Source organism: Coffea arabica, chromosome 2c (assembly GCF_036785885.1).
Source record: "Coffea arabica cultivar ET-39 chromosome 2c, Coffea Arabica ET-39 HiFi, whole genome shotgun sequence".
NCBI classification, from domain to species: domain Eukaryota; kingdom Viridiplantae; phylum Streptophyta; class Magnoliopsida; order Gentianales; family Rubiaceae; genus Coffea; species Coffea arabica.
The window spans coordinates 41782940-41801213 of record NC_092312.1 but is presented as its reverse complement, the minus strand read 5'-3'; the positions used below and the strand labels follow the sequence as shown (position 1 = coordinate 41801213).

Here is an 18274-nt window from a genome sequence, read left to right as displayed (position 1 = left end):
GAATTTATTACATTTGGATGCACTACATGAATGCAAACCCTAGACCTAGGGGTATTGGGGGAAATTTCTCTTCAAAGGTTGAGTGGTGCCAATCACATTAATTGTGAAGCCCAATAACGATCTTTTGAAGAAGTCACGAATAATGCGAGTGGGATGCAAATGAATGGAATGCATGTATGCAATGTGAGGACATGAGTTTGAAAAAGTAATAAAAAACAATAAATATGTAAATGAAAATGTGCACGTGAGTGGGCAAGGTACGGTATGTGAAATGATAATATGAAGTGCATGTGTGCAAGTGATGATAAAAGTGTTCGTGTGCAAGTGAAGAAACATAAAGGTGCACGTGTGCAAAATGGGAGGAAAAATGAAAGTGTGATGAGGGTATAAAATGGTAGAGTGGATTTAAAAATGCATGAGCCTAGGGAATTCATGCATATTGGGTACGGGGAGACCTAAATCGTGACTCAATTTGCCCTTTTATAGAGGGAATACAAGCGTGCTAAGGCTTAGAAAAAGTCACACTCGTCTATATCCCATATTTAAGGGGACTCTCAAGCAAATGAACCCTATAACTAGCATGAAATGCAAAAAATCCTAAAATGGAGGGAAAAGGGGTTCGAGGGGCATGCAAAATGATAAAACTAAAAAGAATGCATGACATGTAATGAACATGCAAACATGTACTAACGAGGGGAAATCCCTAAGGGTCTAGCGTTGGACTAGCCCATTCTATGAATTCCGACTAGCGTTGGACTAGTGGAAACGTACATTCATCCATCACATTCATTCAGGCTATGGAAAGCGAGTAGACATGCCAAACACTTATAAACACATAGCACATAACATTTAGCATGCTCGACTAGATGCAAGGCCCTAACAAAGCAAATTAACACGTAGCAACTAAGCATGCAAGACACATAAGACAATTAAAGCCCTAACTATTACATTTGCTAGCTAGGCACATGACTTCGATAGGTCTTCATTGAATGCTCCTCCAAGCCCTATCTATTACATTAGGGAGACCCTACTACAATCTAAAAGGGGGAAAAGTAATAAAATAATTAAATCCCTAACTATTACAAGCCAAGAGGTGTACACATACCCCATAAAGAATAACTTAAATAAAAAAACAAAAGTAAATGACATAAATAAAAGAAATTAAAGAAAGGCTAGGAAAGCAAAGTAGACATGTATTTCTCACGTAGCACGTTGGTTCACATAGGAGAGACACAAAAAGGGATAAAAGAAATTATACCGCTCCCTTTGAATGGTGTCCAAATGAAAGAAAAATGACTTCAAAACAATAAAAAGGTCAAGGTACCACTTTAATTGAGAAAAATTAAAGAAAACATGCAAACACGGGCTCACATGGTCGTAAAGCTCCTAAAGTCATGACTTAAGTGCAATTGACAAAGCATGGTAGTTAATTGAAGCAAAGCAATGAATGATATCGCAAAAATTAAAGCTGCCAGGGACCAAATTGAAAACATTATGCAATTGGTCGGGTCATAGTGGAACAAGGGGAAACTTGGGGGGTTAAAAAGGCAAATTTTAGAGGAATTTGCATGCATGCAACGAAGGCTCTCTCTGCCTCAAACAAACCATTCGACAACCAAGTGATCCTTATGCAATCTCCATTCAACAGCTTCCATGATTCTCAACAACATTTCGACAAGCAAGGTCAATATAAAACTTCGATCCATCTTCAGTTAACACACATGGCTAAACACTTCTAAAAAAAATGCAATTCATGGAAAACACTTCATGCTAATGACACCTGCGAAACAGTTTTTGCAACAACAAAACGAAACTTGCTGCACTTTCGTCTCCTTCCCAAATTTCAGACCTGAAAATGCAGCTTGGTTCGAAGATTTTTCAGACAAAATCATGGTTTGAAGCTGAACAAACAAGACACAACAAGCAAAACTTGAAAAGAAGTTTTCGTGCAAATGTTATGAGGAAAACTATTGCAACAGAAAACAGGCAAAACTTTATTGCTGTAGCAGACTGCCGCATTGTAGCCTGATGCTATATCGCATTTTGCAGCTTAAAATTGCAGCAGAACATACACGGCACTGCTATCAAACAGCAAGTCAATCCAAACACAAAAAAAAAGAACTGAGTCAAGCACGAAATTCAGTCACACGGCAAACATCAAAAAGGCAGTAAGCATTTTGCCACCAAATTGCAATCTTGGAGCAGATTATCGAATAAAACTTAGGTTGCAAATAAGCATTGACATTCTCTAGATGCAAATCAGTACCAAAAGGACACAGCTTTGGATGGTCGAATACAGCAAAAAGCAAGGAAATAGCGAAAAAAGAACATCAAAACAGAGTTGCTCACGCATTCTTCAGCCCAGGTTTGTTCAAGATGTTTTGACAGATGAAACGAGCCTGTTGCTAACTATAACAACATGAGATAATTTCTACACCTCAAGCCCTATCTACATGACCCAGATACGAATATGCGAAGTTAAAATCTAAATCAATCAAAGCATGGGAATGAGAGAACCACATGAAGAAAATGGACCCAGATAACAGCCATTAAAGGGCGGAAACTTGATGTCGGATGAAAATGAATTATAAACGGCAGAGGATGAAAAGGAACCTTACCTTGAGAGATGATTGGATTCATAATAGTCTAACAAAACCGGCTGCCATCTTGGTGGAGAAAAACCGCAAGCGAACGTATGGAGATCCGGTGACCCCTGTCCCAGTTTTTCCTCTTCTTCGCTGGCTCGTCACTCTCGGCTTTCACTCTTTCTCAGCCTTCTTTTCCTTCGTCACCCTCTCCCTGTCGTTCCTTCTATCTCCCTTAGGTTCTCCTAGCTACCCTTTTTAGCCGTCAACTCTCTCTATCAGCCCGCTACCTCTTTTCCTCTGCCTTTTCTACTTAGCCGCTCCTCTGTCTCTCTCGTTTAGTACCCGAAGATCCTCCCCATTTCTCCTCTAATTTTTCCCTTTGCTTCCCGATGGTTTCGACCGTCAACTTCTATCTCATTCTTTGTATGCTCCCTCCTCCCCTCTTGCGGCTGCCTTTCTTTTTTCTATTTATACTAGCCCTCTAGCCCTAAAACAACTCAGCCATCCTCTCCATATTGCAGCTAAGGGCTCCCCGAGTCCTTCCTTGCAAAGCTGCAAAAAATGCAGCTTGCATGCCGCGACTGTTGTTGTTGTTGTTTTTTTTTTTTTTCAACTTAATAATTTAACAAAAATAATAGTAAAACTAAATAATAATATAACAACAATTTTAATCAAAATAAACAAACTAAAAAATAACAAAGTTACACTACAAGAAATTTGGCCTTTTGTGACAACATTCTCTGCGACAAGAGAGAAAGTTGTCACAATTGAAAACTTTAGTGACGACTTTTAATATCGTCATACTTGATCGTGGGTTCACCCGTCAACAGTGACAACACGAGATAAGTTGTCACAATATGGATGGCGCGCAACTATCCAGTGTGGCGGGAGATCGCCGTTGTGACGACTAGAAAATTTGTTGTCACTGAAACTCGTCCTACAGTGACAACTTAAAATATCGTCACAATATGGTTGCCAGTTCTAAATTAGTGACAACAACTAGTCGTCACTGTCCAAATAATTTATTCCCATCTCACTTTCGCTAATTCTACTATATCACCCTAATATTTTCAATATGGCCCATATGTTGTAAATAAGTTTTATTAATTCTACCATGCCACCCTAACTTTTACATTTTGACCCTATATACCACCTTAATTTTTTTAACATGACCCATGTGTTGTAAATAAATTTTATTAATTTTGCTATGACACCCTAACTTTTACATTTTAACCCCATATACCATCTTAATTTTTTGAATATGGTCCATGTGTTGTAAATAAATTTTATTAATTCAACTATGACACCCTAATTTTTATATTTTGACCCCATATACCACCTTAATTTTTTCAATATGACCCATATGTTGTAAACAAATTTTATTAATTCTACTATGACACCCTAACTTTTATATTTTAACCCCATATACCACCTTAATTTTTTCTATATGGGCCATACGCTGCAAGTAAATTTAATTAATTATATTATGACACTCGAACTTTTACAGTTTAGCCTCGTATTTGGTAAACTAATCTCATTAACTCTACCATGACACCTTATCTTTTGCAATTTAGTCTCGTATGTGACAAAGAAAATTTTTATTAATTTTATTATGCCACCCTATGCTTTTATACTTTAAGTTGTGTTTATCATTAGCAAAATGAGGTATATATTGTAAAAAACAATGTTTACCTATTTTTCAATTATTCCAAACATAGCTAATACCTTGTTATAAAGTTAAAAAAATATCATGAATTCTTTATTTAGTTCTCTTGACAACATATGGGAAATTACTGATTAACATAGTGTGAAAATAATGGAACAGAATAATAAAATTTAATATGAAATTAAGTAAAAATCTTAACAATTCCATGACTGGGGTTTGTTATGTATTACAATTTACAATAATCAAATTGTTTATGGTTTATGAATCAGTACATGTATCAAATAGATTTAGTGTTTCATGCATGTATTAGTAAACCATTTTGGTTATTTGATCAACTAGTTTATTATTAACTAGTTAACCAATTGGATGACTGGAGTTTATTATTAATTACAATAGTAACATTGTTTATGGTTTATGAAACATATTTTTAATAAGCTTTTTAGTTTTTGGACATTAATTTTTTGTAGAAATAAAAAAAACCTGTGTTAGTAAACAACATTATCAGAAAACACTAAATTTTCATATTCTAAAGTTTTAATGCAACAAATAAAATTTTAATACAACTTATGAGCTAAAAACTCAAAATAATAAACAACTTTAATTGCACAAAGATAGAGAAAAGAAAAAGAGATATACTAGAGAAAGCGTTGTTTTTGTAAAGAAAGGTCCAAATAGTTAGTACAAAAGTCACTTGAAAGCGTTATTTTTTGGCTGAAGCTAAAATGGAAGTGGGAAGCTCAAAATTGGAGTAGAGGCGGGGGAAGCTGAAATTTGGTGTACAGGCGGGGAAAGCTAAAAATTGAACAAAATTGAACGAGTAGAGACGGGTAAACAAAAGAAGCAGAAACGACGTCATTTTAGCAAGAGTTAAACAAAAACACTCATAACACTTAGAAAATTTTCGGACATCATTTTAGCAAGACATTCATCGCGACATCTCCAAGAACTCTCGCCAACCCTACGCTGTCTCTAGGTCCGCCGGCCAGGCCGAGTCTTGGGGTGCTGGTCTCGCTGTTTCCCGTATCTCTCGTGTTCCTGGCGGTGGCACTCACCGTGCCGGCCAGGATGTCTATGGCAACATGTGCTGTGGCGGCCGCATGTTTGCTCCGACCAAGATCTGGCACCGTTGGCACCGCAGGTCCCAGTTAACAAGAAATGGTATGCCGTGGTTTCTGCCATCGCCGCCTCTGCAGTGCCTTCCCTTGTCATAGCCCGCAGCCACCGGATCGAGTCTGTCCTGCAAATCCCCTGTGTGATCTCCGATTCTGCTGAGGCCATGGAGAAAACCTCCAATGCTATCAGTCTTCTCAAGAAAATTGGGGCTTGCCTTGATGCTGAGAAGGCTAAGGACAGCCAGGGTTGTCTGATTTTGCGGAGGAGCCGGAGAGGGCTGATTTTACGGAGGAGCCGGAGAGGGCTGATTTTGTGGCGGAGCTGGTGGAGTTTGGGAGGAAAAGGGTACCTCGGGAGTATTGGAGGGAGACTGAAATTAGGCTAATGGCAACTGCTGGTTTGAGGATGTTGGAGAAAGGAGTTCAAGATAGGATTTTGGAGGCTTGCCGAACCGTGTTGAGGGGCTCCGGTTTCAGGTTTTACGATGATTGGGCTTCCGTTATTTCCGGTATGATGCCATTTGGCTTGTGGATTTCTTTTAATTTTGGTTCTCTGATCTGCATTTTGAAGCATGTTTTGTATAATCAATGGTAAGAGTGTTGGAAATTCTAGTGTTTTGCTCTAGTTAGTATGCTAGTGACGTATCTGGACATTGAGAATGTGAACTTTTGCAACCCTGTCTGAGTGGATATAACTTCTTTGTTAGGTGTTTGTTATTGCTTATCTTTTTGGTTTATTCAACTTCAAGTGACAATGTGCTTGCTAAGGAGTCAAAATTTGAACTTTAAGTAAGTAAGGCCAGATTATAGGTAGATTCAGATTTTTGAATTCTGGGTAAAATGTACTTGGATGTTGGTCTCATGCTAACTGCTGCATTTCCTATCTAATAGCTTGGCAATGCTATATGGGCTTTTATTTAGTCATATTAATTCTTATAAACTGGTTTTGTTAGCATTTAATTCTTGTTATATTTTGAAAGTCTAAAGTTGGATGATCCATTGTTTAGGTTCTGATGAAGGTGTATATGCCTGGGTCGTTGCTAATTATGCCCTTGGCACTCTAGGAGGTGATCCTAAGCAAACAACTGGTATTATTGAACTTGGAGGTGCTTCAGCTCAGGTTGTGAATTTATTTTCAATTGTTAGGTTCTTCTATAGTTAAGACATGCTCATATTCACTGACTTATGTGGAACTCATGTCTGAATTTTTTCTAGTTAGTTGAGTATTTCTTCTACTCATAGGTGAAGCTTTTAGTGTAATGAATGGTGACTTCTTATACATTTGTAATGCCAACTGAAACTGCAAACTAAGTATTGTTATTTTGGTTCTAAATATGATGGGGCTCAAATCTTTCCTTGTCGAAACTGCTATAGTTATTATGATTTTCTTCTATATTTGTTCAAGGAGTTGACATGTAAAATTTTTTTAAAAAAGGTGTTGACATGTATGATGAATCTTGTTAACAGATGATGAGGAAGTTAAGTAAACAGCTCAATGGTGAGGATTGGATGCGGAACAACCTAAATACCTTGCTGGGCAATAGGATCTATATCAGGATCAATGATGGAGGAACAAGTGTATTGCTTTATGCTGTATATTTTTCCTGTTTTTAGTCTTTCTTCGCTGAGTGACTATTTTCTGGCTTCTTTCTACTCAGAATGAGACCTTGTGTTTGGATAACTTTCAGTTTTATGGTTATTTTTCTTTTTCACCATTTTATTACTTTTATTTTTTGCATCAACTGTGGCAGGAAAACAAGTTTCTTGTGATGGTGATACGTGATTTGTTAAACCTTTGTGAGATTACAAAAGGCAAAGCCAACAAAGTAGTTATTGCAAGTAATATAATGTGAGATGTTAAACTGGATTTTCATTCTGATAGAGTAGGTAGCAGTAACTAGGCATTCTTATGTGAAAACTTTATCTCAGTTAACTATTTGCAAATGAAATTTATTCAGGCAAATGACCGTGAACTCCAGTTTTCGATGGTTGATGGTGATTTCAAGAAGTTTGAAGGAAAATGGTCTGTCAAATCTGGTAAAAGGTAAATTCTGGTGTAACTTATTTTGCATCTCCTTCCTGGTGATGTGTGTTTCTGAGGATGATTAAAGATTCAAGTATCATTTGGTTGTTAACATTTTTGGCAATCCATGCTAGTTATCCATCTCAACTGTTGCATGAAAATCTAGCCTCTTTAGTTTTGGAGTCTTTATTCAACTAAAATGATATTGTTTACCTTTACATAGCACTGGTAAACATCTTTAGTATGCTTATAGAAGGAATCAACTACAACCTAAATGGCTATGTAATGAGTACTAATATTCTCTTTCATTTAGCAATTGTGTTTAGACATCATTTAACATGTGCAGTTAATTGTTCATGTCTGATCTGCTACAAGATAAGTTAATGGCTAAGTCAGAGGAGTGGGTCTAAAATTTAGTTCTTGTATCTCTTGCCATTGATATTTCTTGAGACAAATTGGAGCACTATATTGAGAAAATTGAGTTGTGACTACATCTAATAACCTTGCCTCAAGGGATTCTCTCCAAGTTTGGAAAATTCTTTATGCCGCCTCAGTTACATCTGATGTTGCATCTCCCACATAGAGATGAAACAATTGAATGTACAAACAATGGTTATGGACTGTAATCCTATTTAGATGTATTCCTCTGGTTTCTATGGACAAGTTTTGGTTAGTTTTCAAACTGGTATCTTTTGCAGTAGCCTTCCTTTTATTTGGCTTTGTAAGCACCGTAAGCATAGTTTTAGAAGACTATCCTATTAGATCAATATTTGTCTGATTTTTTTTTTATCGATACACTAAGGAAGAAGTATTTTTTTTAATCTTTAGTGATTTTAGTGAAGCTTAATTGTAATTTTCACTTTACTTTTTCATTTATCCTTATTTGTGCACTCTTAACTTGTCGATGACTTAGATGGTAATAGCTTACTAATATATGATACTACACAAAAAGTGCTGCTAAAGTGTATCTAAAAAGGAGAGAGGATTTTCAGAATTTGTCAAACTTTGACTTATGAATGTCTGAAAAATGAAAAGTTACACAACGAAGCCTTTAATTCTACCAAATCTTGTGTTCTGATTGTTATCTTCACAAAAAGTGTATAGCTGTTTAATCAACTATCAAAAAAAAAAAGAAAAAGAAAATGATGGACCTTGTCTCCGTTTCTAAGAAACAAAAAACAGATAAATCCAAAGATTGAAGTTTGGAGCTTCAATCCAAGTTTATAACAAAGTTCAAATTCCACCTTCATACATCAACAGATAAACCAGATGCAAAGTAGATGAAGATCAAAGTCAATAGTTAAGTAGAACAATTTCTAAGATACAAAGTCTCAAACTGTATGTGGGCCGGTTATCATGAAGCACCTAACTTAGTAGGAAAGAAGAGTCAGCTAAAGCTGCCAAAGGATCACTTGTACTGTTTCTTCTAAATCAGCAATATGGCCCTTGTCTCAAGTATCTTGTAAACTTTGTGCTAGTGGTTATGCTTGTTCAGTTCATTTCTTCCTGCTTAACAGGCATGTACTGCTGCCTACTTTCTGCTCATTAAATAGTTTTGTCTCAAGAAGGTTTTCATTCATTTTGTAATTGCTGTCTATTTTCTAGATTGCGGATGTATGGTCCTGTGGTGTGACATTGTACGTGATGTTGGTGGGAGCTTATCATATTGACTTAATTGGATTTTTGTTCAGTATGACTATTCATTCAAATTCAATAGTGTATGCGAGTAATGGCATTTTTTTGACTGAAATCGATTCTAATGCATATGATACTTTTCTTTCAATGCAGTACAATGCTACTAAATGCTCTTGAGGAGATGAAAAAGGTTGGCTTTTGGATATGCTCATGAAGATGACTTCAGTTTGACACAAATTGCAGCTTTAGTCTATGTTTTTGTTTGGAAAGAGTACTTTGTTTTTTTGGATGCGTAATGGCTATTACTAGTTGAACTAATGTGAATTTAGTACTCTATTGTTTGGATGGATAATGGCTGTTAGTACTTCAACTAATGTGGGCTTTGGAACCCATTTTGGTTAATGTGTGTTTTGATGAATTTAGAGATGTTTATAACCATATATATATATATATATATATTTGAGGGTTCATTGTACATTAATTACTATCGTTTTTTGCATTAGTCGAGCCACAATTTTCTGCTATGGTTGTTGAAAATGCAATAGAATTGCAGCTCTTGTACACAAAGTTATAAGTTCACTAAGTGACGACTATTCTTGTCACAGAATACTAGGAGTGAGAGTGACAAGTTCAAGTCGTCACTGTGCACGTTCAAATTTGTGACGACTTCTGCTATTTTTTATGACAAAAAAATTTTGGAAACAGTGACAAGAAACTTCGTCACAGAATACTATTTTTTAGTGACGACTTAGTTTTCGTCATTAAATAATAATATTTAGTGACGACTTTGTAGAGGTTGTCACACGTACCCATTTGTGACATAGAATTAGTGACAACAATGTGACAATGGAAAAAGTCGTCACTATATTCATATAATGACGACTTTCTAATTTTTAGGGATGATTTCCTATTGTCACAAAAGGTCAAATTTCTTGTAGTGTTACCATTTTCAATCTTTTTCTTTCATTTTTCCATTTTTCATCATTTTTCTTTTTTCCTTCCTTTTTTCTTTTTTTCAAAATCAATTAACAAAAATAAACCAAAATGCCAAAAGATTGAATTTGAACGCATTTTTGTGAACAATTTTCCTTTTTTTTCTCTTTTTTCATGATTTTTCCCTTTTTCTTTTTCATGATTTTTCTTCTTCTTTTTTTTTCTTTTTCATGATTTTTCTACGCTAAAACTTAAAAAATAAAATAAAACTAGAAACTAAAAAAAATTAAAAAGCAACTACGACAAATGAGAATAAAAAGTAAAAGAAATTACACCAAAAATTTGGTGTCTACAGTTTGCCCCTCTTTGTCTGAGTTTTGAAAAATTTGAGACAAAGAAATAGACACCAAATACTTACCTGTGTAACGACCCCACCTCCCCCTAAGGCGTACCAGAGGGTTCGGTGGGCCGCCTGCTCAGCTCTCGCCGGGACTCAGTCGTTCTTTAATCAAATCCAGAACAAATCACAAGAATAAATAGGGCAGCAATCCAAACTTAAAGTGGAACTTATATACATTGCTATCTCAAAAGGAAGTACAACCATCAAATGTACAAAGGTTCTCACTTCACCATACAACTAGCCCGTGCCAAGCACTAGGGCGAGAACCATTACAAAAGAAACAAAAGACCTAGACTAGGCTAGTCTATGCTCTCATCCTGCTCGCCGTCCCCTGTTAAGGAAAACAAAACTAAAGGGGTGAGCTAAAAGCTCAGTGAGGTTCCAAACAGATAATCAAACAATCAAACAATCAATTCAATACATTAAACATGGAGTATCAATAATTCAAGAAACATTTACAATGGAAAGCAATAGTAACATTCATTAAAAGGATACGGCTCACAAGGAGCAATTCGTTCATTCGTTCTCCTGACATTTCCCCTTATTCCTCCAATCATTTGAAAATGCATTTTTCGTTTATTAATAAACCCTCGTTCGTTCGTTCGTTCGTTCATTCATTCATTCACCCCCGTCCTGGCCGTTGGCCAGTCTCCACCAACCTACAGGATAATACTCGAGTATACCAAACGTTCACCCAAGTCCCTAATCGCCCGACCGAGTCCGCTTCTGGCTCGAGACGACCGGTAACAAGGGGCAATGGCCAGTTCAGCCCAAAAGGCTTACATTCATGCGCAAGTAACATTTCAATCATTAAATCCTTGAAAATTACACAGTTATTTAGGTCGAGTGCGATAAAGTACACACTCGCCTAAAAAACTCGTTTTGGAAATCATTAAAAGCAATTAACACATTAGCAAATGATAACAACAAGCCATAAAGTCAAATAAGGAACACTCACCTAGATATACAAAATAACGTGCAAAATATCCTTCCGGATATTACCCTTAGTCACCAATGAAACCTAAGGTTGAACAAGAGAACATATTACAGTTTATCGAACAAAACATTTAAGGGAAACAAAGAAACCCGACTAATTAGGAGTAAAACGTGTAAAGATGACTTTCAAGTAAGAAGAGGGTTGTTTGAACCCAAGGATGAAAAATCATGTTTTAAAATGGAAAACCGGTCATGGTATTGGCCTAACAAAAGTATACAAGTTCAAATAGAAACCTAGACCTCGGGCGAAAATTTGGGCAGCACGCCCTTTGTGTTTACCTAATTTTCCAGCCATTTTGGCTTCATTATTTTTCCTCAACCACAACCCAACATCACACATAAGCAATTCAAGTCAAAAGCCGTTCCATAGGCTCACAATATCATAAGAATAAGAAATACAGTAATAACAAGTGCAGAAATTCAATTTAGCAAAAGACAGATTTGACGTATGAAAGCGGAAATAACGTATCCGAGGCTACGCTTATCAGATTAAGATGTAACCTATGCCATTTCGAAGCTAAGACTCAGGGTTACAATGTTCATGAAGGTCACTTAGTCCAGTTTCTAATGTAACTTGGTCAAATTCTCGAATTACTAAACCAGAAACCAATTCATCGGCTGTTTAAATGCAGAACACTGTAATGGACATAACTCAGAGTACACAAGTCCGAATCAGGTGTTCTTAGAGGCATTTGAAAGCTAATTGAGAATACTACAACTTTCATGTTTTGGCAAAAAGCTAAATCAAAATGGATCCTAGTCGAAAAACGTGATAAACTGGACTTAACTGATCACACGGACTGCTTGGGAAATACTTAAAATAGTAAGGGTATTTCGGACTTTTCATGACCTACGTTACTCCGATTGAGCTAAAATTTTACAGGCACCTACAAAATACCATTATATACAACTTTCCTTCTTTGACCCAAGGCCAATTCGGCCTCTAACATGTAGTTACCAAACCGGACAGAATGGAAGCTAGAATTTCCAGAAATCTGAAATTTGTAGTTTCTAGTGCAACTTTCCCCAATTTCTCACTTCTCACACTACCAAAACATCTTATACAACATTAATTGTAACATACAAGCATCATACAACAAGTTGGGCAGAATTTCCCAAACCCTAGTTCATCATATAAAGAGGGGAAAAACTTCCAAACATGCTAGCATCCATGATTCCACTACTACTCAAGTTACTAGACTTAATTTAACCAAGATTGAAAGAAAAATTTAGAGAGATATCATCTTCCTTACCTTAATATGAGTTCTCCAAGTGTAGCCCAAGCCTTCTCTTTCCAAAATTTCACCACCAAACACTAGCTAATCACTCAAGGAGAAGTTTAATCGGTTTAGTTCTTTTGATTTCTCACTTTGTAGCTTGAATCAAGAAGAAATGAAGAAAGTTCACTCTTGTTCTTCTCCTCTCTCTCTCTCAGCTCCCTTGGCAGAAATATGAAGAGGTATGAAGCTAAGTTGTCTTATATTAAAGCCAAAAGGATTAGAACTAATGGTGTCCACAAATTGCCCAACACTTGGCCTAATCTTGGCCACTAATTTTTCTCTTTCTTTCCCTTGCTTATGAGCCACAAATTTCGGTCAAGCTTGCTGCCAAGAGAGAAGATATTTTGCTCAAGTTCAATAAATTTTTTTGGTAAGCAAAAATGGTGGTCAAGTGGTGCGTTCAAACGGTAGTGCGCGGGACTCGCCGGTTCGCGCCGTTTTTCTTAAAAACTCACGTACTAGGGTTTTTACTTCCCATTCACTAACCTTATATCATTGCTACCAATCACATATTATTTCTCACTTAAAAGTCACTTTTAATCCTCAAATTTAATCCTTACTCTGTACCGAAAATTCATCCGGCGAAAAATCGCGAAAACCCTAATTTTGCTCCAAACTTGAAACCGAAGCGTAAAACCCTATTTTCTAGGTTTATCTACACTTAATGTGAAATATTTGGGTAGTGGCCTTTGGTAAATACTAATTTTCAAATAAAAGGGTATTTTTGAGGAAAAATACAAGGAATTTGCGAGTCCTCACATTCTCTCCCCCTTAAAAAATTTCGCCCTCGAAATTTTACCTTCAGTTGCCTCAGACGAGTCCGGAACTTGTCGGTTGTCTAAAGCAAATACACAAATACATATCAACTTGGACAGATAACCATGTACATACAGGTATACTAACGTCATGTAGTAACAATATACAGGTAAATCAAAAGGAAAAGGTGAAGTCGTCCCAGTATCAGCCCGTTCGGTCTCTCACGTCACTTACTATCCAAACTAGATGTCCCTGACCTCTTGTGCTCATTCTAGTCAGACAAAGCCTGTTCATGTTCCCAAAATACAAGTCTCAAGTATTTAGCAGCACCTCAACTATAGAGTACTCAGGCACGAGAATCCGAAATAAGATAATTCACATCTTGAGCTGCAGTCCCAAGAGTAAACGATCTACAATCGGAATTCCTACCTGACATACCTATCTATGGTCCTCAGATACCATTAGAAAGATTTAAGGCTTATAACATTCGCAATTCATAGCTTCACTTAGTCCCTCATACTTATTCACCACTTAGTCCAGGGTCACTCCACGTAGAAACCACGCGAAGCAACTATAAATTTTATCCCTCAATCGCTTAACTTTCAAGTCCAATCAAATCCCACAGTCCGGTATCCTAATCTTTAATCTAGGATACACTACAGAGATCTGAAGCCTAAGCTCTGATACCACTTGTAACGACCCCACCTCCCCCTAAGGCGTACCAGAGGGTTCGGCGGGCCGCCTGCCCATCTCTCGCCGGGACTCAGTCGTTCTTTAATCAAATCCAGAACAAATCACAAGAATAAATAGGGCAGCAATCCAAACTTAAAGTGGAACTTAAATACATTGCTATCTCAAAAGGAAGTACAACCATCAAATGTACAAAGGTTCTCACTTCACCATACAACTAGCCCGTGCCAAGCACTAGGGCGAGAACCATTACAAAAGAAACAAAAGACCTAGACTAGGCTAGTCTATGCTCTCATCCTGCTCGCCGTCCCCTGTTAAGGAAAACAAAACTAAAGGGGTGAGCTAAAAGCTCAGTGAGGTTCCAAACAGATAATCAAACAATCAAACAATCAATTCAATACATTAAACATGGAGTATCAATAATTCAAGAAACATTTACAATGGAAAGCAATAGTAACATTCATTAAAAGGATACGGCTCACAAGGAGCAATTCGTTCATTCGTTCTCCTGACATTTCCCCTTATTCCTCCAATCATTTGAAAATGCATTTTTCGTTTATCAATAAACCCTCGTTCGTTCGTTCGTTCGTTCATTCATTCATTCACCCCCGTCCTGGCCGTTGGCCAGTCTCCACCAACCTACAGGGTAATACTCGAGTATACCAAACGTTCACCCAAGTCCCTAATCGCCCGACCGAGTCCGCTTCTGGCTCGAGACGACCGGTAACAAGGGGCAATGGCCAGTTCAGCCCAAAAGGCTTACATTCATGCGCAAGTAACATTTCAATCATTAAATCCTTGAAAATTACACAGTTATTTAGGTCGAGTGCGATAAAGTACACACTCGCCTAGAAAACTCGTTTTGGAAATCATTAAAAGCAATTAACACATTAGCAAATGATAACAACAAGCCATAAAGTCAAATAAGGAACACTCACCTAGATATACAAAATAACGTGCAAAATATCCTTCCGGATATTACCCTTAGTCACCAATGAAACCTAAGGTTGAACAAGAGAACATATTACAGTTTATCGAGCAAAACATTTAAGGGAAACAAAGAAACCCGACTAATTAGGAGTAAAACGTGTAAAGATGACTTTCAAGTAAGAAGAGGGTTGTTTGAACCCAAGGATGAAAAATCATGTTTTAAAATGGAAAACCGGTCATGGTATTGGCCTAACAAAAGTATACAAGTTCAAATAGAAACCTAGACCTCGGGCGAAAATTTGGGCAGCACGCCCTTTGTGTTTACCTAATTTTCCAGCCATTTTGGCTTCATTATTTTTCCTCAACCACAACCCAACATCACACATAAGCAATTCAAGTCAAAAGCCGTTCCATAGGCTCACAATATCATAAGAATAAGAAATACAGTAATAACAAGTGCAGAAATTCAATTTAGCAAAAGACAGATTTGACGTATGAAAGCGGAAATAACGTATCCGAGGCTACGCTTATCAGATTAAGATGTAACCTATGCCATTTCGAAGCTAAGACTCAGGGTTACAATGTTCATGAAGGTCACTTAGTCCAGTTTCTAATGTAACTTGGTCAAATTCTCGAATTACTAAACCAGAAACCAATTCGTCGGCTGTTTAAACGCAGAACACTGTAATGGACATAACTCAGAGTACACAAGTCCGAATCAGGTGTTCTTGGAGGCATTTGAAAGCTAATTCAGAATACTACAACTTTCATGTTTTGGCAAAAAGCTAAATCAAAATGGATCCTAGTCGAAAAACGTGATAAACTGGACTTAACTGATCACACGGACTGCTTGGGAAATACTTAAAACAGTAAGGGTATTTCGGACTTTTCATGACCTACGTTACTCCGATTGAGCTAATATTTTACAGGCACCTACAAAATACCATTATATACAACTTTGCTTCTTTGACCCAAGGCCAATTCGGCCTCTAACATGCAGTTACCAAACCGGACAGAATGGAAGCTAGAATTTCCAGAAATCTGAAATTTGTAGTTTCTAGTGCAACTTTCCCCAATTTCTCACTTCTCACACTACCAAAACATCTTATACAACATTAATTGTAACATACAAGCATCATACAACAAGTTGGGCAGAATTTCCCAAACCCTAGTTCATCATATAAAGAGGGGAAAAACTTCCAAACATGCTAGCATCCATGATTCCACTACTACTCAAGTTACTAGACTTAATTTAACCAAGATTGAAAGAAAAATTTAGAGAGATATCATCTTCCTTACCTTAATATGAGTTCTCCAAGTGTAGCCCAAGCCTTCTCTTTCCAAAATTTCACCACCAAACACTAGCTAATCACTCAAGGAGAAGTTTAATCGGTTTAGTTCTTTTGATTTCTCACTTTGTAGCTTGAATCAAGAAGAAATGAAGAAAGTTCACTCTTGTTCTTCTCCTCTCTCTCTCTCAGCTCCCTTGGCAGAAATATGAAGAGGTATGAAGCTAAGTTGTCTTATATTAAAGCCAAAAGGATTAGAACTAATGGTGTCCACAAATTGCCCAACACTTGGCCTAATCTTGGCCACTAATTTTTCTCTTTCTTTCCCTTGCTTATGAGCCACAAATTTCGGTCAAGCTTGCTGCCAAGAGAGAAGATATTTTGCTCAAGTTCAATAAATTTGTTTGGTAAGCAAAAATGGTGGTCAAGTGGTGCGTTCAAACGGTAGTGCGCGGGACTCGCCGGTTCGCGCCGTTTTTCTTAAAAACTCACGTACTAGGGTTTTTACTTCCCATTCACTAACCTTATATCATTGCTACCAATCACATATTATTTCTCACTTAAAAGTCACTTTTAATCCTCAAATTTAATCCTTACTCTGTACCGAAAATTCATCCGGCGAAAAATCGAGAAAACCCTAATTTTGCTCCAAACTTGAAACCGAAGCGTAAAACCCTATTTTCTAGGTTTATCTACACTTAATGTGAAATATTTGGGTAGTGGCCTTTGGTAAATACTAATTTTCAAATAAAAGGGTATTTTTGAGGAAAAATACAAGGAATTTGCGAGTCCTCACAACCTGTGTTATTCGGCTACGTATGATTTTAACGAACAGGAATTCTAAAATGGGACTGACCCGAACAGGAAATTTAAAACGGGACTGACCCGAACAGAAATTTAAAAACGGGACTGACCCTAACAGAAATGTAAATGGGATAGACCCACGGGATAGACCCGGACAGAAATTTAAATGGGATAGACCCAGACAGAAATTTAACATCATGGGACTGACCCGAATAAAACTTAAAATCATGGGACTGACCCGAATAACACTTAAAATCATGGGACTGACCCGAATAAGCTTTAAATATGGGACTGACCCGAATAAACTTTTAGATCATGGGACTGGCCCGAACAAAACATAAAATCATGGGACTGACCCGAATAAACTTTTTAATCATGGGACTGACCCGAATAAGCTCTAAATCATGGGACTGGCCCGAATAGAACATAAAATCATGGGACTGACGAGGGCGTTTCCTGGATTAAAGCCCTAACTATTACATTTGCTAGCTAGGCACATGACTTCGATAGGTCTTCATTGAATGCTCCTCCAAGCCCTATCTATTACATTAGGGAGACCCTACTACAATCTAAAAGGGGGAAAAGTAATAAAATAATTAAATTCCTAACTATTACAAGCCAAGAGGTGTACACATACCCCATAAAGAATAACTTAAATAAAAAAACAAAAGTAAATGACATAAATAAAAGAAATTAAAGAAAGGCTAGGAAAGCAAAGTAGACATGTATTTCTCACGTAGCACGTTGGTTCACATAGGAGAGACACAAAAAGGGATAAAAGAAATTATACCGCTCCCTTTGAATGGTGTCCAAATGAAAGAAAAATGGCTTCAAAACAATAAAAAGGTCAAGGTACCACTTTAATTGAGAAAAATTAAAGAAAACATGCAAACACGGGCTCACATGGTCGTAAAGCTCCTAAAGTCATGACTTAAGTGCAATTGACAAAGCATGGTAGTTAATTGAAGCAAAGCAATCAATGATATCGCAAAAATTAAAGCTGCCAGGGACCAAATTTAAAATATTATGCAATTGGTCGGGTCATAGTGGAACAAGGGGAAACTTGGGGGGTTAAAAAGGAAAATTTTAGAGGAATTTGCATGCATGCAACGAAGGCTCTCTCTGCCTCAAACAAACCATTCGACAACCAAGTGATCCTTATGCAATCTCCA

General features: G+C 37.1%; 1 protein-coding gene and 1 non-coding gene across 2 annotated transcripts; both read left to right on the top strand.

Annotated features, from left to right (window-relative positions):
* The first annotated feature begins 5685 nt into the window (after positions 1-5685).
* Positions 5686-6787, top strand: LOC113723324 (uncharacterized). Its single transcript, XR_011839469.1, has 2 exons — positions 5686-5875; positions 6374-6787. It is a non-coding gene; the product is annotated as an uncharacterized protein (transcript).
* A 46-nt stretch (positions 6788-6833) lies between these two features.
* Positions 6834-9511, top strand: LOC113723318 (protein EXPORTIN 1A-like). Its single transcript, XM_072075950.1, has 4 exons — positions 6834-6959; positions 7118-7215; positions 7325-7410; positions 9178-9511. The coding sequence occupies exons 1-4, from the start codon at positions 6834-6836 to the stop codon at positions 9189-9191; spliced, it is 324 nt and encodes a 107-aa protein (XP_071932051.1). The 3' UTR covers positions 9192-9511.
* Positions 9512-18274: the final 8763 nt, after the last annotated feature.